Source organism: Vombatus ursinus, unplaced genomic scaffold (genome assembly GCF_900497805.2).
Source record: "Vombatus ursinus unplaced genomic scaffold, bare-nosed wombat genome assembly UNPS02009205.1, whole genome shotgun sequence".
Classification (NCBI taxonomy): Eukaryota; Metazoa; Chordata; class Mammalia; order Diprotodontia; family Vombatidae; genus Vombatus; species Vombatus ursinus.
The window spans coordinates 58,627,190-58,651,585 of NW_020948983.1; the positions used below are offsets into that span (position 1 = coordinate 58,627,190).

General features: G+C 41.5%; 1 protein-coding gene across 1 annotated transcript in view; it reads right to left on the reverse strand.

Moving 5' to 3' along the window:
• Positions 1-23,763, reverse strand: part of CLN6 (CLN6, transmembrane ER protein) — a 37,576-nt gene extending 13,813 nt beyond the window's left edge. The window contains exons 1-3 of the mRNA XM_027851992.1: positions 23,696-23,763; positions 4,999-5,113; positions 1,503-1,601 (exon numbers count right to left, since the gene is read on the reverse strand). Coding sequence (XP_027707793.1) covers positions 1,503-1,601; positions 4,999-5,113; positions 23,696-23,763 — 282 coding nt within the window. The remainder of the gene's footprint in view (positions 1-1,502; positions 1,602-4,998; positions 5,114-23,695) is intronic.
• Positions 23,764-24,396: the final 633 nt, after the last annotated feature.

The window sequence follows — 24,396 nt, forward strand, 5'->3', positions numbered from 1 at the left end:
TTATTTCCTATGTTTCCTGTATATGACTTGTTTGTACATATCTGTTTGCTTGCTGTCTCCCCTTAACGAGGGGTTTGTGAGCTCCGTGAGGGCAGGATCACTGTCTTTTGAGTTTTTGCCTAGCCCATAGTCGGTGCTTAACAAAGGCTTACTGTCTGACACAGTACTGTGTGTGGTCCTAGATGCCATATTTTGAGAAGAGCATTGATAACCTAGAATGTGTCCAAAGGAGGTTGCAGAGGATAGTAAGGGCACTTGAGACCATGCCACACGAGGACTGAGTCAGAAACCAGAGGTGTTTGATCTGGAAAAAGGACTTGTCTTAGGGTGGTTTGGAGGATGTGAGGAGTGGTGCAGGGATGGAATGATGGGACAAAACAAGATCCAAAGGGCTGCTGTGTGTAGGCAAGATCGGCTTGCTCTGCTCAGCCCCAGAGATAGAACTAGAAGCAATGTGTGGAAGTTCCAGATTTACATGCAGGTTTGATGTAAAAAAAAGTGTCCTAACAATGAAAACTGTCCTAGGATGGAATGGGTACCCTCCCTTCCCCAAAGGTTTGTAACTGAAGACTAGACCACCATTTGCCAAGAAAGTGGCAGGGGGATTCATGGTCAGTAAGGGTTGGACTAAATGGTCCAAGGTGCCTTCCAACTGTGAGATTCTGGGAGTCCAGGAGCATCAGATCTAAAGCCAAAAAGGACCTTAGAAATCATCTAGTCCAACCCCTCAGTTTATAGGAAAACAGGGATTGGAGAGGTTATATGACTTGCCTGGGTGCTAAGGAGCAGGGCTGGGATTCAAACCCGGGTTCTCTCAGTCCAAATCCAGGCTCCAGGGGGCCATTCTTTGGGAAAATCTTTTTAAATCTCTCTTGTCCAAACCCTCCAGACCTGTTTGCTCCTTAACGTCCCTCTCGGCACTTCTGTTCTCTGCACCAAAAGTCAAGCAATCTATGTAAACAAAAAAGTTAGCTTGGTCTTTGGAGCTGGGTGTAAAACTTTGGACTTCCTGGTATAGTATGCAAAATAATAAATAAGACTGTGTTAAAGAACAAGCTTGCCGTTTTTACGTTCCTCCCTATGTGTCTTCTTTTTCCACCTAATAGGAATAATCTCATTGTCTCTGCATAACATTTTTAGTTTTTCAAAGTGCTTTCACACCCACTGTCTTGCTAGATCCTCACCAACATTCCTGTGAACTACACAGGGCATCATATCCATTTGGAAGGTGAACAATATGAGGATCAGAATGGTGAAGTGACCTCCCTAATATCACATAGCGTCAGTAGCAGAACCAAAAACCAGAACCCAGCAGAACCCTCCACACCCAGAACTCTGCCTACAATACCAGGGAACCTTCCAGGCAGCAGGCATTAGAAATCTCCATCCTTCCTTCCTAGCATCCATATTGGTACCGTGCCTACCACGAGGGCCGAGCAGCTAAGGGAGGAGCCTGGGAGCTGTTCCAAGGGAAGACTAACCTTTGCGTCTCTGGGTTTTACCTTGAGTAAGAGAAATGGTGTGATGACGTTGTAAGCCATATGAAAGTAGTCTCCCACGCTGGGCTTGTTTAATGGAAACCACTCTAGAGGGAAAATTATCTGCAAGGAAGAAAAAGAGATGTCCATAAGACTTGTGAGTTTTCTCTGTTAGGTCAAGCAACAGGGTGCACCAAGCTTGTCAAGGATCTCATTAGCGCTTCTCAGCTCCAGGCCAAACTGCGTCCCCTCCACCCAATGAGCAGGAAACAAATAAGAATACTTAAGTTATCACTGAATCCCATTTTGGTGCCACATTAGAGTCCATAAAGTACAACAATAACCCCATGGAGGAGGTAGGACGAAGTCTCATTTTATGGATGAGGAAGTTGAGGCTTAGAAAGTTTGTGCCTTGCCCAGAGGTTCATAAATGTCAGTGCTGGAGCTCTGAGTCAGTTCCTTTAACCCAACCTGCACTGCTGTACATCATGCCACTGTTTGTAGCATGGTATTATTCTTTCAATAAGCAATGGTGGAGGGGCAGCTAAGTGGCACAATGGATAGAGCACCAGCCCTGGAGTCAGAAGGACCTGAATTCAAATCCATCCTCAGACCAGACATTTGGCATGTACTAGCTGTGTGACCCTGGACAAGTGTCTTAACTCCATTTGCCTCACAATAAAAAAAAAAAAAAAAGCAATTATGGAGGACACCATGGGTCCAAGGAAGGGCAAGAATAAAAAGAGATGCTATCGACTTTCCAAAGTGCTTACACATATACCTTGTGAGTAAAAGTCTCATATACACCCAAATATGTACATTAGCAAAGAAGTGGAAACAATGGAGATGCCAATCTGCTGGAGAATGGCTAAGCAAATGGTGGTACGTGAAGGTCATGGTACGCTAGAGTGCTGTAAGAAACGGTGAATATGATGGATACAGTGAAGGATGGGACAAGTTGCACGAATGCAGAATGGAGGAAGCCAGAATGTAAAAACACAATATACACAATGAGTACACCATAGTGTAAATGGAAAGAACCACTACTACTAAAAAAAAAAAAAAAAAAAAAAAAAAAAAAGAGGAATGAATGCTACAAAATTACAAAAAACAAGCTTGGGGGACAACTAGGTGGCAAAATGGACCAGCCCGAGAGGATCTGGGTTCAAATCCAGCTTCATACACTTAACACTTACTAGTTGTGTGACCCTGACTGCCTTGGAAAAAAAAAAAAAAAAGAACAAGTTTGGCTCCAAAGAAGAGATAGAAGATGGCACCTCCCTCCACTCCTTTATAGAGGTGATGGGTTTACAGGTGTGGAACTCTGCATATTGGCAGATTTTTTTTGGGGGGGGGATGTGATACATTGATTTTCCTGATTTTTTTTTCTCTGCTTACTCTTTTTTTCCCCTTAAAAGTATATTCTTTGTAATATAGGATGACTCTCTGAGAGAGAGAGGGGGACACAGAAAAATGTAGGCAATGTAAAATAAAAGATACCAATAAAATTTATTCTTTAAAAAAAGGTAAATGTTGTAAAATTACAAAGAAGAAAGGATAGCCACAAAAAAAGAGATGTGAACCCACTCCTTTGCAGAGGTAATTTTCAGTTCCAGTGGTAAGGAACATTACATATATTGTCATTTTTTTAGTGAATCAATTAGTTTGGCTGATTTTTTCCTCTGCTTTCTTGTTTTCTGTAAAAAAAAAAAGTCTTTGTTATATGGGATGGTTCTCTGAGAGGAGGAGGAAGAGGGATAGGGAGGAATTTAGGCTACGTAAAGACAAAAGACATCAATAAATTAAAAAAAAACCACAACAATCTTGTGAGGTTGGTGGGAACAGTTGTTATTATCTAGCGGCCGACTTGACTGAAATATGACATTTTGTCTCCTGTCTCTGCTTTGGCACAGGCTGTCCCTGATCCCTGGCATGCAGGGCTCCCTCGGCTCACCTCTTATGCTCCTTAGCTTCCTGGAAGGCTCAGCTTTTAAGGGTCACTTTCTACAGGAGTCTCTTCTGGATTCTCCAGTTGTTAGTGCTTTTCCCCTTACTCCACATTACTTTATCTATATTTTGCATTTTCCTTATCTGTGTGCATATTGTTTCTCTCAATGGAAAGTAAGTTTTGTCCCCTTAACTCGTAGATCCTGGGCGCCTATCAAAGTGCCTGGCATACAGCAGGTACTTAATAAATACTTGCTGAGTGACTACTGCCTCTCAGACAGTGACTTGGCCAAGGATACACAGTCAGTCAGCAGTGGATAAGAACAGACTAAAGGCTAGCACGTCTCAAAGTACAGTCTGGGGCAGGGGAAGGCAAGGCAGGCAGTGGCCTGGGGCTCACAATATTGGGAGCAGAGTAGGAAACACTTTTTAAATATCAGGAAGAATGGAAAAGGGAGAAGACGTGATTTCACTGAAAGAGAGAGAGAACTCCCAGATGAGGGAACTCCCTCTACCAAAGCAGGTTAGCGCTTCAGCTACAACCTAAGAGTCTTTAGAGAACTACCTAAGGCAGAGATGACAAACTCAAAATAGAAATAGATCCCTGTGCTGCACATTCACTTAGAAAACCACAAATCAACATTATCTACATGGTGCTCTACTTTCCGTTATTTTATTAGATATTTCCCAATTACATTTTAATCTGGTTCAGGCACCATGGGAGTTTTGCAGGTAGTAACCCAGGTCTGGGGACAAGGCCAGTGCTCTATCCACTATTCCAGCATGTCTCTTACAGCCACAAAGCCTTACCTGCTGCCCAGCAGAGAACAAGAAAGTTGCCTTGTCCGTTCTCTGCACCATCCATCAACCCTAGCAAGTAACACCTGCTTGGTGAGTGTCTACTGATAATGACTGCCAGTCCGGTGTTCTCCCCCAGTAAACTGTGTTGCTCCCTCCCCAAGGACAGCAAGGACAACTGAGGTTTAGGCAAGGACTCTTACCCTGGGATCCCAGGAGCTGTCTTTGTTTTTTTTCTTTAATATTTTGATAACTCTATTTCAATATAATTGGTCTCCTTCATAATCCTATGTAGTTTATTTCATGAATTATTCTGAGAAGGGGTGCAAAGGCTTCACCAGATTGCCAAAGTGGGCCATGACACAAAAAAGGTTAAGAAGCTCTGGTTTAGGGGGCAGTCCCTAAGCAGTCACTGCCCAACCCATGGCGAAGGTCTTCTCTACCTCACCTCAAATTCTAGCCCTTTAGACGTGCAGCTCTCACTCATCAAAATTGAACTCATCATCCCCCCACCCCAACCCATCCAAATATCCAATCCTCCTCCTTTTCCACCTGTTGTTACTGTTAATGGCATCACTGTCTAACTTCAATCGTATGACCAGAGACATGCATACTCACCCATACATACCCCTGCATACACACGTTCTCCTTAACCCGACTTACCGAGCCAAGAAGCAAAATGAGACGATTCTGTAAGCAAACATATCTAATGTCTCTTTTTGACATTGATGGCAGACAATTTGTTCCACATAAACTTCCATAGTTTCCTACTCACCATGGCAATGGGGCGGCCAAAATCCAGAATCCAGTTCTGTAATGTCAAGTAGAACCACAGATCAAGATGGAAAGGAGAGGTTCGAGACCCATCTTCAGCTTTGCCTGTGGGATGCCTGGGGAGAAATGGAAGAAGGGTGATTAAATCATCATCCTTCCCTTTCTTGCTTCCCCTTCCACCTAGCTGACTTTTACAGGCAGCACAGTATGGTAGACAGAGACCTAAGCCTTGGAGGTAAGAAGACCTGAGCTCAAGCTTTGCCTCTGATACATATCAGTAGTCACTTACCCTCTTAGTGCCCCAAGGTAATTCCCTAAGAGTTGCTGAACTGCATTGATGGAAGGAATTTACACTCTAGGAGCTCTTCACATCAGTGAAATACTAGATCTGGATCCCTACCCTCCTTCATTCTCAAAGGGACAAAAGACACACAAAAAAATATACGAAGATATAAGAAACACAAAATTCCTTTAAATTTGGGGGAGAAAAAGAGGGAGATTTTTGCTGTACAACTTAGGGCCCAACATAGTAGCACTAACCTGAGAGGAAAAAAACTTGAGTTCTAGTCCCACCACTAATTCACTGTATGGTTTTGGGTTTCAAATTTCTCATCTGTCAAAATGGTGATGATAATCCATACCCTCATGACTCACCTCACAGGGCTGATACGAAAATAATGTGAGGATTCTCTCTCTCTCTCTCTCTCTCTCTCCCATATACACACACCCACACACCCCTAAAAATATTCATAGTAGCATGTTTTGTCTAAAACATTGCAAAAAAAAAAAAAGCACAGAAAAATAGGCAATAAAGAAGATGACCACAGATTCAGGGAATGGTTCACTAAATCACTATACTCATAAATATTCATATATCCATAAAATATAATAGAGCACTAATACACCTTGAGGAATGATGACTGTAAGGATTTCAGAGGAAAATGAGAAGACTTGTATGATGGAAGCAGAGTGAAGCAAGACCAGAAGAACAATATCCATAGAGACTACAATAACATAAACAAAGCTGAAAGTTGAGTAACTGGTATGACCCATCTTGGCTCTGGAGAAGAGATGAGGAAGCACAATCTTCCTTTAGGCAGAGGTAGGCAAGGGGAGCTCCATGCATGGAATGCAGTATGTACTGTCAGATTATGTCACTAAGTTGGTTGGTTTTGCTTAGCTGTTTGTTTTTCTTTGTTAGAAGGCAGGTTTCTTTTGTGTGTGGGAGAGGAGAGGAGGGAGGAGCATAGTCAGAGATGAGCATGACATTTCAATAAAATTTATTATAGAAACAAAATAAATTTTGGAGTCTATAGACTGGCTAGTAATTAAAATATTGTATTAGGATCATAAGATTTTAGATCTAGAAAGGATTTGGTCCACCCCCTCCATTTTATATAATATGAAGAAAACTGAAGCCCAGAAAAATTAGTCCACTATGACTTGTCCAAGGTCACACAGGTGGTATGGCCCCACTAAGCATGTCTCATCTCTTATACCAGGTAATCCTTGGTAAGATCAGACACACAAAGGATAGATCTATTTGTGTCATAACTCAGATAAAACCAATAAAACAGGGAAAGATACGCTTGAACACAGGGAAGCAGAGGATATATGTGTGAGTAACAGGCGGATTTCATGCTGCTGAGTTACCCTCCACCTCCACCCCCGGTCAGATAATAACAGTGGCTAATGCATTGGATCTAGAGCTAAGAAAATCTGAGTTCAAATTCTACCTTAGATACTTACTAGCTATGTGATCCTATGCAAGTTACTTAATGTCTGTCTGCCTCAGTTTCCCCATCTGTAAAATAGAGATAATTATAGTACATACCTCATAGAGCTGTTGTGAGGATTCACTGAGATAATATTTATAAGGTGCTCTGTAAGCCTTAAAGTTCTATATAAATACTAGCTGCTATTATTTTTATTAAATCACCAAATTATGTATGTAAAGAACTTTGTAAAGTTTAAGAGTTACATACATGTCAGCTGTTATTTCTAAAAATTATAAATATATATATACATACACATATATATATTTCAATTAGCAAAAAAATCTTCCTTCTCTCTTTTACTGCTCACTTCCCCCAACTCTATTGAGAATTTTTAAAAAATCCCTGTTACAAGAGGAAGAGGGTAAGGAAAAAAACTTTTATAACAAATATGCATAGCTAAGCAAAACAAATTTCTACATTGGCTATGTCCAAAAATACCGTGTTTCATTCTGCACTCTGAGATCTTTGCTTCTCCATCAGGGGGTGGGCTGCCTGTTTCATCATTAGTCCTCTGAAATAGCGATTAGTTATTACCTTGATCACAGTCCCTAATTCTTTCAAAGCTGTTTGTCAACTATTATTATGAGTGTTAGCCACAGGCAAAGTCTTGAACTGAGTGTGCTATGAGGAATACAAAGAAACAGGACGCATGAGTTTACACCTTAAGACAAGGCATGTATTTATGGAAAGGTAAATACGAAGCAGTACAATGTTCAAAATGAAAAGACCTAAGAAATCACTGAATCACAGACTGTCACAGTTGGAAGACCTGAAAGGTCATCTGGTTCAACCCATGCCTGAAAAAAGAATCTTCTCGTAGCCAATACACCCAGCCCTCGCTTGAAGACCTCTCTAAAAGGGGAACCCAGGCTCTTTGGAGAAAGCCCATTCCACTCTGGGACAGCTCTGGAACAGTTAGATTATTTTCTCCAACATTAAGCAAACCCAAGCATCTTGATACTCAATCCAGCATTACTTTCCCTTCACCAAGGTGCTGAAATTGAGAGGCAGTGTGATATAGTGGAAAGAGCCTGGCTCTGAAGGCAGAAACCACACTTAAAAACCTGATTCCCTAAACCTTGTATTCATTACTCCTAGTTCTTTTATGTGTTGTCTCTCAGTTAAGAGTATAAATTAGTTCCTTGTGAGGAAAGACTGTCTTGATTTTTGATGTGTTTCCAGTGCTTATGCATAGTACATGCTTAATAAATGCTTTTGCAGTCATTCATTTATCCAAGTAATTTATAAATATCCCCCCAACCTGAGAAGTTCAATGGAAAAAACCATAGCCAAGCCTGGATCCACAAGATACTCTTATCAAGTTCTCCGTCCAAGTTGACACGGAATCCTTAATGACTAATCTTCAACCCACTTCTCAATCCACCTACCAGATACTTAATGAACTACTTACTACCTAACTAAACTACTGTCTTGCCCACATCTTTCCATCTTTTCCATAAGGAGCATGAGAGATTTTGACTAATGTTTTACTAAAATCTAGGTAATTATGTCTACAGCATCCCCCTGATATATGTTTTAGTATCCATGTCAAAAAAAAAAAAAAGGAAAATGAGGTTAGTCTGGCATGACCTGTTCTTATGAAATCACTCTGGTTCTTGGGGATCACATCTTCCTTTTCTAGAAGTTCATTAACTATCACTTTAATAATTTGTTCTAGAATTGGAACTTTGCCAGGAAGAGAAGTAGAGCTTACTAGCCTGAAGTTTGCATTCTCTATTCTCTTCCCTTGTTGAAAACTGGAACATCATCTACTTCCCCAATTGCATAAGTTCTCTCCTTTTCTCAATCATATCTGCCCATTCTTTCGGCACCTGGGATATAGTTCATCTAGGCCTGGTGACTTAAATTCATTAAGAGTGCCTAAGTGCTCTTTTATTATCTCCCTAATTAGCCTTCTTCATTTTCTCTGTTTGACTTTTATTCTGTTATTTACAAAATAAAGACAATTTTCCTTGGCAATCAAACAAACAAAAAAGCAAAATAATGGTTTTGGGAGTTCTTTATCATCCATCCCAAGTATTAAACCTATACCTATCTCTTTGTTGGTCCTATTCTTATCCCCAATATATCAAGAACAATTTTAGTTCATCTAATCCAGCCTCTTCATTTTGGAAAGGCAGTATGATTTGGTCGAAGAAGTGCTAGACTTGCAATCCAGAGAGACAGAGGTTCAAATCCCACCTCTGACAATTTGACTATGGGTAAGTCATTTAACAACTCTAACTCTCTTAGGTTGTTTCATCTGTAAAATAGGAATACCTAGAGTACCTAGTTTTAAGGGCTGCAGTAATGATAAAAGGTGATATGTAAAATGTTTTTACTAACCTTAAAGACTCTAAATGTTAGCTATTGCTATTTTCTTTTCTTTTTTTTTTACATTCATATTAAGTATATTTTTCCATTAGTCATGATGTAAAGAACAATCAGAACTAATGGGAGGAACCATGAGAATGAAGAAATGAAACAAAACAACAAAGGAAAAGGAGAGCAAATAGTATGCTTCCATCTGTATTCTGACTCCAAAGTTCTTTCTCTGGATGTGGATAGCAATTTCCATTGTAAGTCTTTTGGAGTTGTCTTAGATCCTCAGCATTGCTGAGAAGAGCCAAGCCTATCACAGTCAGTCATTGCACAGTGTGGCTGTTACTATATGTATACAATGTTCTCCTGGTTCAGCTCATTTCACTCTGCATCAGTATATGTAAGTCTTTCCAGGTTTTGTTTTTTTTTAAGCCTGCCTGCTCATCATTTCTTACAGCACAACAGTATTCCACTACATTCATATACTACAACTTGTTCAGCCATTCCCCAATTGATGGGCACCCCCTCAATTTCCAATTTTTTGCCACCACAAAAAGAGCTGCTATAAATATTTTTGTACATGTGGGTCCTTTTCCCATTTTTATAATCTCTTTGGGATACAGGCCTAGAAGTGGTATTGCTGGGTCAAAGGGTATGCACAGTTTTACAGTCCTTTGGGCATAGTTCCAAATTGCTCTCTAGAATGGTTGGATCATTTCACAACTCCACCAACAATGCATTAGTGTTCCAATTTTACCACATCTTCTCCAACATTTATCATTTTCCTGTTTTGTCATGTTGGTCATTCTGATAGGTGTGATGTGGTACCTCAGAGTTGTTTTGATTTGCATTTCTCTAATCAATAGTAATTTAGAATATTTTTTCATATGACTATAGATAGCTTTAGTTTCTTCCTCTGAAAACTGCCTGTTCATATCCTTTGACCATTTATCAATTGGGGAATGACTTGTATTTTTATAAATTTGACTCAGTTCTCTATATATTTTAGAAATGAGGCCTTTATCAGAGACACTGGTAATAAAAATTATTTTCCAGTTTTCTGCTTCCCTCCTAATCTTGGATGCTTTGGCTTTGTTTGTGCAAAATCTTTTCAATTTAATGTAGTAAAAATTATCCATTTTGCATTTCATAATGTTCTCTATCTCCTGTTTGGTCATAAATTCCTTCCTTCTCCATAGATCTCAAAGGTAAACTATTCCTTGCTCTTCTAGTTTACTTACAGTATCAGTCTTTATATCTAAATCCTATACCCACTATGACTTTATCTTGGTATGGGGTATAAGATGTTGGTCTATGCCCAGTTTCTGCCATACATTTTTCTAGTTTTCCCAGCAGTTTTCATTAAATAGTGAGTTCTTATCCCAGAAGCTAGAGTCTTTGGATTTATCAAATAGTAGATTAGAACAGTCATTGACTACTGTGTCTTGCATACCTAACCTATTCCACTGATCCACCACTCTATTTCTTAGCCAGTACCAAGTAGTTTTGATGATTGCTGCTTTATAATACAATTTAAGATCTGGTACAGCTAGGCGATCTTCCCTTGCATTTCTTTTCATTAATTCCCTTAATATTCTGAACTTTTTGTTCTTTCAGATGAATTGTTATGTTTTTTCTAGCTCTATAAAATAATTTTTGGTACTTTGATTGGTATGGCACTGAATAAGTAAATTAATTTAGGTATAACTGTCATTTTTATTATATTAGCTCGGTCTACCCATGAGCAACTGATATTTTTCCAATTATTTAGATATGACTTTATTTGTGTGAAAAGTGTTTTGTAATTGTGTGCATATAGTTCTTGGTTTTGTTGTGGCAGGTAGACTCCCCCATATTTTATGTCTACAGTAATCTTTTTTTAAAAAATTTATTTATTTATTTATTTATTGGCAATTGGGGTTAAATGACTTGCCCAGGGTCACACAGCTAGTAAGTGTCAAGTGTTTGGTTTGAGGCCAGATTTGAACTCAGGTCCTCCTGACTTCAGGGCCTGTGCTCTATCCACTGCACCACCTAGCTGCCCCTTGTCTACAGTAATATTAAACAGAATTTCTCTTTCTATCTCTTGCTGCTGAGCTCTGTTAGTAATATATGGAAATACCAATGATTTGTGCGGGTTTACTATTTTCACAGATGAAGAAACCAGAGTCCATAAAAATTGAGGGCACTGGACTATTCAGAAGACATTGTAGTAAGTGGCCTTGAGTAAGTCACTTCACTTGAGACTCAGTTTTCTCATTTGTAAAATGAGATACTTGACCTGTCTCCTTCACGGAGTTCCAGGGAGGATCAAATGAGATAAGGGATGCAAAAGTACTTTATAAACCATAAATTGCTATAGAAATGCTAGGCAGTAACATTTACTGCCTTAAGTTACACAGTGTTAGTGACCAGACCAGCACTAGACCCCCCGTTTATCCTTACGTTCAGTCCTGAGGTCCTTCCATTTCACCACAATGCCTCAGAGGATGTTGGCTGAAATCTGTGTGAACTTCCTCATCTCATTTTCCTCAACTATAAACGAAGATGTTAGATGCCTCTGTGACGTCTTCCAGTTCTAGATCTGTGATCATGTGAACATACACACATATGCATCTTCACACTTCTCCATCTGTCCTATCAGCCAAGGTAAGAGGGATGTGGAGGTAACAGGGATAATAATATCATTAACACCTCATTTATCTCACTCAGTTGGATAGGGAGCTATTCCTGGAATAGCTGATTTTCCAGATAATCAAAACTAATCCCACTTGGTACTAAAGCTTTTTGGATTAAAATTTTAACTATTTGGGACAGAAATCATTCTAAAACATATCATATTTTTCCCGTCTTCTTAAAGAAGAACCTTTCCTTGACATCTATTTATTTGAACACTAAATGGCTACAAACTGCTCTATTTTGTTAGTTCTGGTATCTGTTTCTTTTTTTTTTTTTCCTTTCTTTGTCTCTACCTTTACATTCAAATGTAACCACCTCTTACTGCTACTGGTGTACTTGACTTTTACAGAATCCTCATCTCCCCTTCTAATTTGCAACTAGTAATCTTCCAAGGTCTAGGAAACCAGAAAACTAAGCTTGTTAGAAATGTGTATAAACAAATAGCCAAAAGGTTCAGAGTAAGGGCTTCTTCCAAAGAGAAAGTACAAGGAAGGCCTTAAAACAGTGATTTCAATGGCCATTCTTACTGAGAAGTTTTGGGCTGTGCTCCAGATGACTGGAATTTCTGGAATTCTTATCTCTGCTGTACAATATAACAAATCAATATCTTCTAAGATTCTCTACTAGGTCTTGTAGAAATGCCAACACAATCAAAGAGTTTTTCTTCTTTCCTCTACCCAGCTGATCCTGGCTTCTCACACCTGTTTGATTCATACAACCTGAAGCCATCCATCCACCCATCTATTCAACAAACATTTAGTAAACTCCTCCTGCATATAAACTGGGCTAGGTTCTGGGGAATACAAAGTTAAACAAGATCAGGTCTAGTAGGAGATGTTACATATCCAAATAAATAACAGTACATAAGTACACAGGAAAAGAATAATGTGCCATCATTATTAACTGGCAATGTAATAACTCACATTTATACAGGGCTGTAACGTTTATAAAGCCCTTTTCTTATACTATCCTGTAGACAGTAAAAGTATTATCTCCATTTTAGCAGACAAGAAAACAAAGACTTAGAGCTTAGTTGAATGATGCAGCTAGTAAATGTGTAAGGCAAGATTTGAATGCAGGTCTCCTTATTCCAAGTCCAACACTCTACCTTCCTGCCTCTCAGAGATCAGTGAAGACTTCATGGAGATGGCATTTGAGATGAGTTTAAGGGATAGGTAAAATTTCATTGAGAGGAACATAGGGACAGACATTCTAGATACCATCATCATCATCATCATCAACAATAACAATATATACAGCTCTTTAAAGTTTGCAAAGTGCTTTGCATGTATTATCTCACTTGATCTTCAAGAACATTTTTGTGAGGTAGGTGCTGTTATTATCTTTATTTTGCAGATGGAGAACAAGGTTGACAGAGGAATAGAAGTGAACAAAGCACCACAGGATGGCAAATCCTTCAAAGGCCCAACCTCCTCCTTCCACAGATGAGGAAGCTAAGGCCCCAGGAGATGAGTGACTTGCCCAAGGCCAAAAATGTAGTTGCTAAGTGGCAGAGGTAGTTTGAATCCAAAGGCACTGCCCTCTACATTATACTGCATGGGATGATGCATGTGGGGGCAGGAATTGTCTAGTTTGGCTGGAGTGTAAAGCATCTGGTGTCCTGATTGGATAGAGTTTACTATGTGTCACCAGCCCAGGCCACCAGCTCCTATGTGCATACTCCTACCTCCATAGCCCCTTTTCCACCTATTGCTCTGACAACAATAATCAAATCAACACTAACGTTGCTTCTGGAAAGGCAGGTCAAATAATTTGCTGTACAGCTCTACTCACCATCTCTTTAACTCCCCAGACCAAAATACCCTTCTCTGGCCACTACTCCCCTGTGTGTTGTCTCCTTCATGACAACATAAACTCTTTTTTTTTTTTTTTAAAGACCATTGGGGTTAAGTGACTTGCCCAGGGTCACACAGCTAGTAAAGGTCAAGTGTTTGATCTGAGGCTGTATTTGAATCAGCTCCTGACTTCAGGGACGGTGCTCTATCCACTGTGCCACCAAGCTGCCCCTGACAACATAAACTCTTGACGAGCAGGGACAGCCTCTCTTATACTTGTGCCCCCTGGTTCTTAACATAGTGCCTGGCACAAAGTAGGCTGCTTAGTAAATACTTTATTCATTCACTCACACATAGCCTAAGACTGGAAATGTAGAGTGGTGCCAAATTGTAGAAAGCACTGAGTGCCAGACTAAGGTGTCTGAACTTACTTTGGTAGCCAATTAGAAGGCAGGGACAGGACCAGAACTATGCATAAGAAAACATTCATCTTAGGTCAGAGAAAAAAGGACTAAGATGTACAAAAATATTTAGAGCTGTTCTTTTTGTAGTGGCAAAGAACTGGAAAATAAGAGGGTGCCCATCAGCTGGGGAATGGCTGAAAAAAGAATGGTAGATGATGTAATGTAATACTACTGTCATGAAAGAAATGATGAAAGGGGCAGATTCAGAGGAATTTGGGAAGACTTGTACAAACTGATGCAAAGTGAAGCGAGCAGAACCAAGAGAACAATTTGCAAAATAGTAACAACACTGTAAAGAAAAAGGACTTTGCTAAATTTAAGAACTCCGACTGATGCAATGACCAACCATGGTTCCAGATGACTGATGATGAACATGTTTATCCACCTCCTGATAGAGAAGTGATGGAATCAAGGTGTAGAATATGACATACATTTGGGGACATGAACACTGCGGGAATTTGTATTGTTCAACTATGTATATTTGTTACCACATTTTTTTTCTTTTAAATTGGAAGGGGAGAGGCTGGGAAGGAAGAAAAATAAATGCCTGCTAATTGAAAAATGAAAGATTAAAGAAAGAAACATTAAGCTTGAAGCTATCATGAAGAATGGATTGGAGGGGGAGAGGGTGGAGGTGGAAAACCTGGCAGAAATAATAAGGAGTACCTGTCCTAGAATAGTGATGATGGGGATAGAAAGGAAAGGACGTGAGAGAGGTTGAAAAGAATGGTGACTTACTGCAAGGTGGGAAGTGAGAGGAAAAAATAAAGAGAACAAGGCTTCAATCTTGAATGGTGAATGGTGGTACCAACGATAGAAAAAAGAAACTTAAAAACTAGCTCCAGTTTTTGGGGAAAGACAAGAAGCTTGGTTTGGGACATGTTGAGGTTGAGGTACTAGGGAAAGGAACATCTAGATGGATATTTCTTCTATTGGCTGAAGATGTGGGCCCAGAGTTCCAGGGACAGACTGGGACTGGAGATAGAGATTTGGAGTAATCTTCAGAGAGGTGATGCCTGAAGCCTAAAGCTATGGAAAAGAAAATACATTTACCTCAGCCATAGCAAAGCACTGCCATCCCCTTTCAGGGAGCTCCACACAAAATAAAAGCTGGAAAGTTTTTCTCTCTCCATCCAGGGGCTTTTCTTCCATTTCTGGCCTTCCTAAGCTTCCTCTTAAATCCCTAACCCTGCAACCCTGCTCCCTAGATTTAACCCAAGAACATTCTGCCAACAATGAAAGCCAGGATTGAAAAACTACATCCTTCCTTCAACTATTCTCATATGACAAGTTTAACTTAAGGAAGCTAGCAAGAACAGCAGATACAACATGGGGCTTGAAGTCAGGAATACCTAAGTTTAAAGCCTGCCCCAGACATGAACTAGCTGTATGACCCTGAATAAGTCACTTAACAAACCTCAGGCTCAGCTTGCTCGTCTGTTAAAGAGATAACAGCATCTACCTCAAAGGTTATAGTGAGAATCAAATGAGGTAATCCATGTAAAGTGCTTTGTAAACTTTAAAGCACTCTATATAAATCTAGCTTTCATTACTTTAGGGAAACCAACAAACAACTCTCAAGACACAGTTCGAGTTCCTCAGGAAACCCTCCCCCTGTTTTGCGAGCACCTATTTGCATCTGCAAAGAATAATTAACATTTTATACACTGGTCTGCACTGTACAATTGATTATATCAGTTAGATAATATTAGAGGAAGCAACAGAACCTAATGGATGCCAAGCCTTTGCCACACCTTAGCTCCCCATCCTTATCACGTTATAACCTTAGTTTGGGAGCCAGGAGACTGAGCCATTTGGGCAAGTTACTTAATTTTTCTGAACCTGAGTTTCCACATCCTTGAAATGCGGGTAAGACCTGCCCCTCCTAACCACAGGGTTGTTGGGAGGATGAATCAATGACTGTGATGATTTCTCTGTAAACTGTGGAGTTTCATAAACATAAGGTTTACTGTGAGAGTGGCCTGGTTTTTAAGTTGGTCAGATTGAAACTCCTTAAAGGCAGAGCTTATATGCCTTTATACTTTATATATATGCCTATATACTTAAATTATAGTTAAATTATATACTTCTATACCTCCACAGGGACAGAAAAGGTAGAATGTGGCAAAGTATACCTGCTTTTTTTGGGAGGGGGGTGTTTAGACTTGTGATTTTATAGGTATGGGGAGCCTTCTCCTCTCACAACAACAAGAATTTATCACGGGCCTACGGTGTGCCAGGTATTTTGCTTGGTACAAGAGATACAAAGACAAAAAACCAAAACAGTCCCTTCTCTCATGGGGGAAAAGAAAAGGACGGGCTTCCTGTGGGAAGTGGCCCTTGAGGTGAGACCAGAAAGAAGCCAGAGATTCCACCAATTCAGATATGCAGCCCATCTTTCAGATGACATTCTTAGAAATTGCCTGGGGGGGCACTGAGAGGTTGCTTACTTGGTGACTTGCCCATGGTCACACAACTAGTGAGGGTCAAAGGTCACAGTTGAACCCAGATCTCCTGATGCAAAGGCCAACCCTCCCCAGGGGTGTCAAACTCAGGTAGAAACAGAGCCACTAAACCATATGTAAGATCTCTGTGGGCAACATACTGACTTAGAAAACTACATTATTAATGAGTTCCATGTTTTTGTTGTATTTTTATTGTTTTTTTTTTTCCCTTCTTTCTGATTTATTTCTCTGGGTCTTTTTATGTTCTAGGAAGGTAATTTATTTTTTAATAATATTTTTTGTGTATGTATATATATATATATTATTTTGCATTTCTATTGTTAATTAAATTTTTCCCAATTACATTTTAATCTGGTTCCATCACAATCTCGAATGTGCCAGGTTTGACAACTGTGCACTATACCATGCTGCTTTCAAACAGAGAGTAAAATAGCATTTATGTAGCGCTTTTAGGTTTGCAAAGAACTTTACATATTATTGCATTTAATTATAGTTAAATAGAGAGAATGTGAGAGACAGAGAACAAGATCAAAAGACAAATGGGGGAAGGCGGAGGGGAAGAGAGAGCGAGATAGCGACAGCACACTAGCTATTTCTGTGTGTCAGTACATGACCCAGATCTGTGGGTCATTGATACAGGTAGGGTGTTCCAGTACTCACTTTAGGAATGTACCTGCTCTGCAACCCATATCTTGGGGATTGGCTTAGGGCACTGACAGGTTAAGAAAGTTTCTCAGGGTCACAAAGGCAGAAGAAAAAGTCACCTGATACCTAATGAAAGTTAATGTAAGCAAGAGAAAAAAGTATGTGTATGGAGGGGTGGGGGAGGTGGGAGGTTGGCCAGGAGAGATCCACTTGCTATCCAGAATTGGCTTGGCTTTTTTAAGTTTTAAAACAATTTTCTTTTTTCAATTAACAAAAATTTATTTTCTTTTCTGTTCACTCCCCCTGCCACTGGTGGAGGTATGTGTGGGGAGCATAAAACCTTTGTAACAAATAGAAACATTAGAGCAAAATGAATTCCCACTCTTAGGCCCTGCTTTTCAAGAAAACATGAACTGAACTAGAAATTAACATGCCAGACAGACCTGAGCACTGAAGATACTCATTTTCAATAAACATTTGCTCAGTAGCCATTTGCTCTGCAGAAGGTAAGGTGAAGCCTGGTGTAGTGGGGAGGGACCCAGCTTCCATGCCACAAAGACTGTCCTGTCTCTGTGCTGGTAAGCAAGTCACTTCCCCTGTCAAAGCCACAACCCTGCACAGGTGGAGAGCTTCCTCAACTGAAATTCCTTATACCAGTAAATTATCTGAGACTCTTGGGGCAAATTATAATAATGACTTGATTTTTTTTTTAAACCCCCACACACATACAACCATAAGGATGTTACCCATTCTTCTCAAAGAGTCAACACATCTTTAGTCTTTCAGACTCAGCCTCCAACCTTCCAACAACCCAACACCTATGAATAACACTGACCATGGCCAGCCTTGGCTCCAAACCAAGGGTGCAGGAACTGATTGATTTCTAAAGATGCCATCATCCTCTCCCCCTGAATTACCAAAATCATGCTTGATTTGACTATTCTGCCTCCTCCTCTCCTTTCTCACTCTTCTCCAATCACTGGTATCTACCTAAAAGCAAGTATGCTTTAGTGCCTACCACAAGCCCAGTCCTGGGCTAGGGAAATAGGGAGAGCAAGAAGACTTGATGCTGCCTGAGGAAGGCTTCCAGTCCATTTAGTGAGGCAAAGACAGGATGAAATCACTAAGTAACAATTCTGTTGACTGGCTGGTTGGTGTTATAAGGTTAACTCTTTTCTTCCATATAAAATGAGCGGTTATGGTTCTATGGGGGTAGGAGTATGTTGGGAAATGACTAAGATGTAGGAAACGCAAAGCACCAATAATACTACTTTTTAAAATTGCTAACTTATGTTACCTACTTGAAATTTAATAGGAGTTGAGAAATATGAAAAATCAGACTAGGCCACAAATAACTGGTGAAGAAACCTGAGTCCTCATCCTACCTGGTCCCTCTCATTGTGACTGAGACCTACTTCAAGTCCAAAAGTCTTCATTTACTCTGGGAAGCATTCCATGATCACGTGGGCCTCATCCTCCTGGAACATTGTGATATGATCTTTCTCTTCCACTGGACCATGCCCCTTTGCATTTACTTTACTTATCTGTAGACATGTGATATTCCACTAGCAGAATGTAAGCAAGGAATGTTTCATTTCTGTTTTTGTATCCTCAGTCCTTAGTATATAGGAGCTGTTTAATAAATGTTTATTGGAATAAGTTTAATTAACAGCCAGCTACAGAGGCAGTGAGATGAGCATCCTGGCAAGAATGAGGGCATATGCTGAGGGTGCTACGGAGTGTTAAGACTGGAGAGAGATCATCTGTGGGTAGAAATAAGACATTTAATGATGCAATGTGAAATAAGCAGAACCAGGAAAACAATATATACAATGACTACAACAGTCTAAATGGAAAGGACAATAACAACAACCCAAACTAAATACTTTATAATTTTAACGACCAGGTATGACCCCGAGGAAAAGATAATATGCACCTCCCTTCCCTTTTTTTCAAAGGGCCCAAGCCAGCCACATCTTCATTCCTTTCCAAGCCCCTGGCTCTCTGCCAGGCCACAGAAGCCTGCTCATCCTGGAAGTACCCTCTGCCCCTACAGCCCCTTCTTCTAGGAAGCTGGCTTTTCCTAGAAGCTTCATTTTAAGCAAAGTGTCTGGGCCAGCTTTGTCTTCATTCCTCTCCAGGCTCCATTCCGGACTCTGAACTTTTTCATTTCTCAGTTCACTTCAAGGAAGGGTCCCCCAGAGCAGCCACATTGTTTCCTTCATTCCTTTCTAGGCCCTGCTAATGATTCTCAGAACTTCTTTCTCCCCCCGTGCCCTTTCTTCAGTCTTTTCAGCTGCCTTTTATGTGTTATTTTTTTCCCCATTAGAAAGTAAGTTCCTCAAGGACAGGGGCCATCTTTCTTTTTGCTTCTATGTGTATCTCCAGAGCCTAGCCCAGTAGCTGGCATGTATTAAGTGTTTAATAAATGCTTCTTAATTTGACTGATTCTCAGGAGTTTCTACAGTGCAGTAGAACCTAGGCTGATAGTCAAGAAATCTGGGTTCTGGTGGGCATCAGCTTCCGTATCTGTAAAATGAAGGTGCTGAACTAGAGAAGTTTTAAGGTACAAGTTCTAACATTCAATGAGTCTACAGAAGAATATGCCATCTATGTGCTTTCTTCTGAATATTAAAAAATATACTTCTGGCCCAATGTGAGTTGTGACTCTAGTATGGGTAAGGATGGGATATATTTCCTGACTCATGTTCCTTCATCCGGTCCCCCCTGAAATAACAGGCACACATTTGCAAGATGGTTAGTTGGCTAGGAGGCAATCTGTAGCTGTGATGTGAAACTAATTAACCCAACTAAGCTCTAGGACCCCAAATATGAGCATAATCACCACAGCCTAACAATTGAGCAAACTTAGACAGGTAATTTATTCAACCACCAACAATTTATTAGGGGTTATGTGCAGAGTACAGTGTGAGATGTGTTAGGAGAGATAAAGATTGAATAAGATGTCCTTGTGAAGGTTACCATCCATTTGGGGGACATAACATACACAAGATGAACCATAAGCTCACAGGTGCAAACCAAAGGTTTTATATGTATGTATATATATATGAAAGGTGGGGAAGGGGGAAGAGGAGATCATTACTGACTGAGTGGAATCAGAGAGATCTCTAGATGTATCGTTTGATGTGGGCTTTAAAGGAAAGGTAGACTTTCAACAGAGTTGTGAGAAAACTTACAGACAAGGAAACTGAGATGTAGTTAGAAGTAAACCTGGATCCTCTGACTCTAAACCAGGGCTCTTTTCCTCTATGCCAAAATTTTGGCTTTTGAGGGAAGATTACATAGAGAAAAGCCTGTGGAAAAGGAGGCTACTGTGGTATACAGACAGAAAAGTAAATCAAAATAGATGAGCTAGAATGTGGCCACACAAGGGGAAGCAGTTTGTGTTAAGGCTGGTGGTGAATTAGGGTGTGACCAAACTCCCAAATGCCTTGAAAGACAAAGGAGTTTGAACTTTTAAATAGTAGGAAATAGGATTTTGTTCCCCATGAGGTCACTGGTATTTTCTTTTTACAACAGCTCAGCAGCCTGTGCCTGTGGCAGTGAACAAAGGAAAGCAATGATAATTTGTTAGCTGATATGAAACAATCCTTTCCACTCCATGGAAGATCTAAAAAGGCTCCTTGGCCACCGAGGGAAAACTGATATTACTAGAGTTAGGTGGGTAGAATTCACCATAAAAATGAAAGATTTACTCAGATGTGTGTCCACTGTGTGGAGGACAGATAGCCTAGTACTGGCAGGTGCAGGAAGAAAACAAGGGACTGAGAGAGAGGACCCTTACCTCAGGGAACTCTAGGAACAGTCTGGGATAAAAGGTAGTGACAGAGAAGACTTTGGTAACGTTTAAATCTGGGCAAACCAAGGCTACAAGACTGACATCAGGCCAGGCTGCAGAAAGAATTCCTGGAGCCTCAAGCCTTTCTTCAGAGTTAAGCTCCTCAAGGGCAGGGATTGTTCTTGGCCTTAGTTTCTTTAAATCCTCAAGCTTAACACAGTTCCAGATACTTAAGTGCTTAATAAATGTTTGTCATTCATGATAATTCTTTTTCAATTGGTCAAGAAGCAGGGTGGGTAACCTCTAGACCTTTACACACTAGACCTTACTCATTTAATAGATAACCTCTTCACCCAGTAACCAACCTGGTGATAAGTTAAAAGCTCAGCCATCAGGCAAAGAGATACCTTTACCCACTGGGCTCATACTTCAAGCCTTTCTAGCTTATTAGGACCTAGGTTCACCTCTGAGCCAGAAAAACTTTAGCATTGTTCAAAGGAGCAAAGATTTAAAGCAAGTAACCTTTGAGGAGCATCTAGTTTTCATTTTACAGAAGAGGAAACAAGGTCCATGGAGGCTATGTGACTGTCCAAAGTTACTCAGGTCCTCTGATTCCAAACCCAGCACTCTTTGCCAATATATGCACTTTTTCACAATGACCCTGTGAGGCATTTTGTAGATGTGGAAGTCAAGGCAAAAAAAGTTAAAATTATTTAGATAAGCAGTCACATCTTGGTACGCGGTAGGGTCAGGAATCGAACCCAAGGCTTTGAGCTCCAAGTTAAATAAATGTTCTTAACACTTGGTCAGGCTGCCTAAGAGAGATTCAGTCTTTCTCACACCCTGAGCTAGCAGAGGATGGGCAGGTTCTCTAACAGCCATTTGACAGGAGGAGAAAAAGAAATATAGGCAAGATTGAGCAACAGTTTGTAGCCAGTGAAAGAGTCAGTGAAGAAATAAGATGGGAATAACAAGGCTTACTTCAGTGTCACGTTCATTTCTCTCTAATTTTAAAAACGAGCTGGAAGGAAAAAAAGATAACTTGCCAAAACCTCCCTGACTCTAGCTCTCATTTTTAAAACTGCTTCTCTCTATGGATAGAAACAAAAATGCCCTCAAATTCTAAGGCTACATCAAAACCACATTTAAATGCCTACATAGAAGTACCTCTCCTCACCCCTTTCATTTTTTGAGAAATAAATACCTATTCTATATCCATTCTATTTTTGTTCTAACAGGAGAAGCTTCTTGAGGGAAGCCAAGTAGTACACAGGATAGATCACCAGGCCTGAAGTCAGGAAGACTCATTTTCCTAAGTTCAAATCTGGCCTCACACACTTACTAGCTGTGTGACCCTGGGCAAGTCATTTCACCATTTACCACAGTTTCCTCATCTGTAAAACGAGCTGGGGAAAGAGATGGCAAACCACTCCAGTATCTCTGCCAAGAAAATCCCAAATGAGGACAAGAAGAGACACATACTTGTATAAGGCTTATGGTTAATTCATGGAATCACAGTCGCTCCACAGATTCTTTGGCAAGGCAGGGGTCTTCCAGTACAAACCAGTGGCTCCTATCTTTTTCTAGTATAAAGGTCGATTTTAAAGTTAAAACCACACATAACACTGATGTACCATGACTATTTGTTGAAGGAAGAAATATATAATGACAAAATGCCAATGCTTGATATACTTTGACTTGTCAGAAGCCTAGAAATAACTACTTGGGACCTGCTGTATTTCAGATTGTCTCCTGTCAGTATGATTGCATTCACTGTCTAGGCCAGTATTACACATATGACAACAAAAACATATTTCCATAGTGTTTTAAGATTTACAAAGCATTTTTGTTGCAACAACCATGTGAGGCAAAGAAGGTGAAGATGACACTGTAAGAGAAGGGAGGCCTAGACCTTTGGTCTCTGAGGGAAGAAGACAAAGACTTCCCCCCAAGACCTATGTAGGGGTTTGGGGTAAAGTGGAACATCCCTCCTAGTCCCATTTGTTAAGGGACTTAGATGTAGAAAAGGGTGAAAAGGTTATTTTTGCCCCTTGTTTTGCCTAATGACCTAAGGCAGTTAACGGTACAAGTGACACTGCGCTGGGTCTGGAATCGCAAAGACCCAAGTTCAAATGTGCCCTTAGACACTTACTAGCTGTGTGACCCAGAGGGCAACTCACTTAACCTCCCCTCCTCAGTTTCCTCAAGCCAAAAGGGGATATAAGAATAGCAACGACCTTCCAGACCGGACGCTGCCTGGCACACTGTGGGCGCTTAATCAATGTTTCCTTCCTACTTAACCTCTGGGTCTAGGCTCCTTCTAAGACTGGAAGATGCACTAAAGGCGACGATCTACAGGAGTAGGAGGTTCCTATGCTAAAAAAATCAAAGGGCCAGTTTAAAAAAAAAAAACAAAACCAAAGCTTGCCTCAACCGGCCCCGGCCCCTATTAAACGGAAAATGTCAGAGTCGTGCCCCACTCCATTCTCCCCCGCCAGCGAGGGCTGGACGTGCAGTGAGTGAGCCATGAATGGTCTGGCTGACCCCCGGACTTCAGGGGTCCCGCTCTCACCCCAGCTCGCTCCACATCCACTGTCAGGCTAGGCTCACGCGTTTTTGTTTTGTTTTGTTTTGGGGGCTCCTGCATCCCAGCCTCTACCCCAGCCCCCGCCCCGCAGCCCCACCCCCGGCCACGCGCCCCGTCCCGCGCGCCCCGCCCACGCTCCCGGGCAGCCGCGGCCGCCTCCTACCTGCCCGGGTGGCCGCCTCCCGAGGAGCCCGCGCCCGCGTGCGGCCTCCTTCGCGCCGACGGCTCCATGGCCTCCGGGCCCGCCTCGGGCCTTCACTAGCTCGCTCCCCGCCCCGCCCGCGGCCTGCAGAGCCGGGAAGCGGCGAGCGGCGAGCGGGATCCCAGCCGAGCCCGGTCTGGGAGCGCGATCCCACGGGTCGGAGGGGGAAGGGAGAGCAGAGAGTGCGCGCTCCGCCGAGAGGCCCAGCAGCTGCGCGGACAATGGGAGGGAGGAAGGAGGGAGCTGGGCGGGAGGGGAGAAAGGAGCGAGAAAAGGGGGAGGAGGCGGAGGGGGGGGGGGCGGGGAGAAGGGAGGGGGAGGAGGAGCGAGATAAACGGGAGGAGACGGAGGAAGGGAGAGGGAGGAACTGGGGTGGGGAGAAAGGAGGGGGAAAAGCTAGATTAACTGGAGAAGGGGACGGGGAGGGGAGAAAAGCGAGATAAAGGGAAGGAGACGGAGATGGAGGAGGGGAGAGGGAGGGAGGACCTGGGGGGAAGAAGGTAGAGGGGAGGAGGAACGAGATAAACGGGAGGAGACGGGGGAGGGAGGAGGGAGGAACTGGGGGGGGGAGAAAGGAGGGGGAAAAGCTAGATTAACTGGAGAAGGGGACGGGGAGGGGAGAAAAGCGAGATAAAGGGAAGGAGACGGAGATGGAGGAGGGG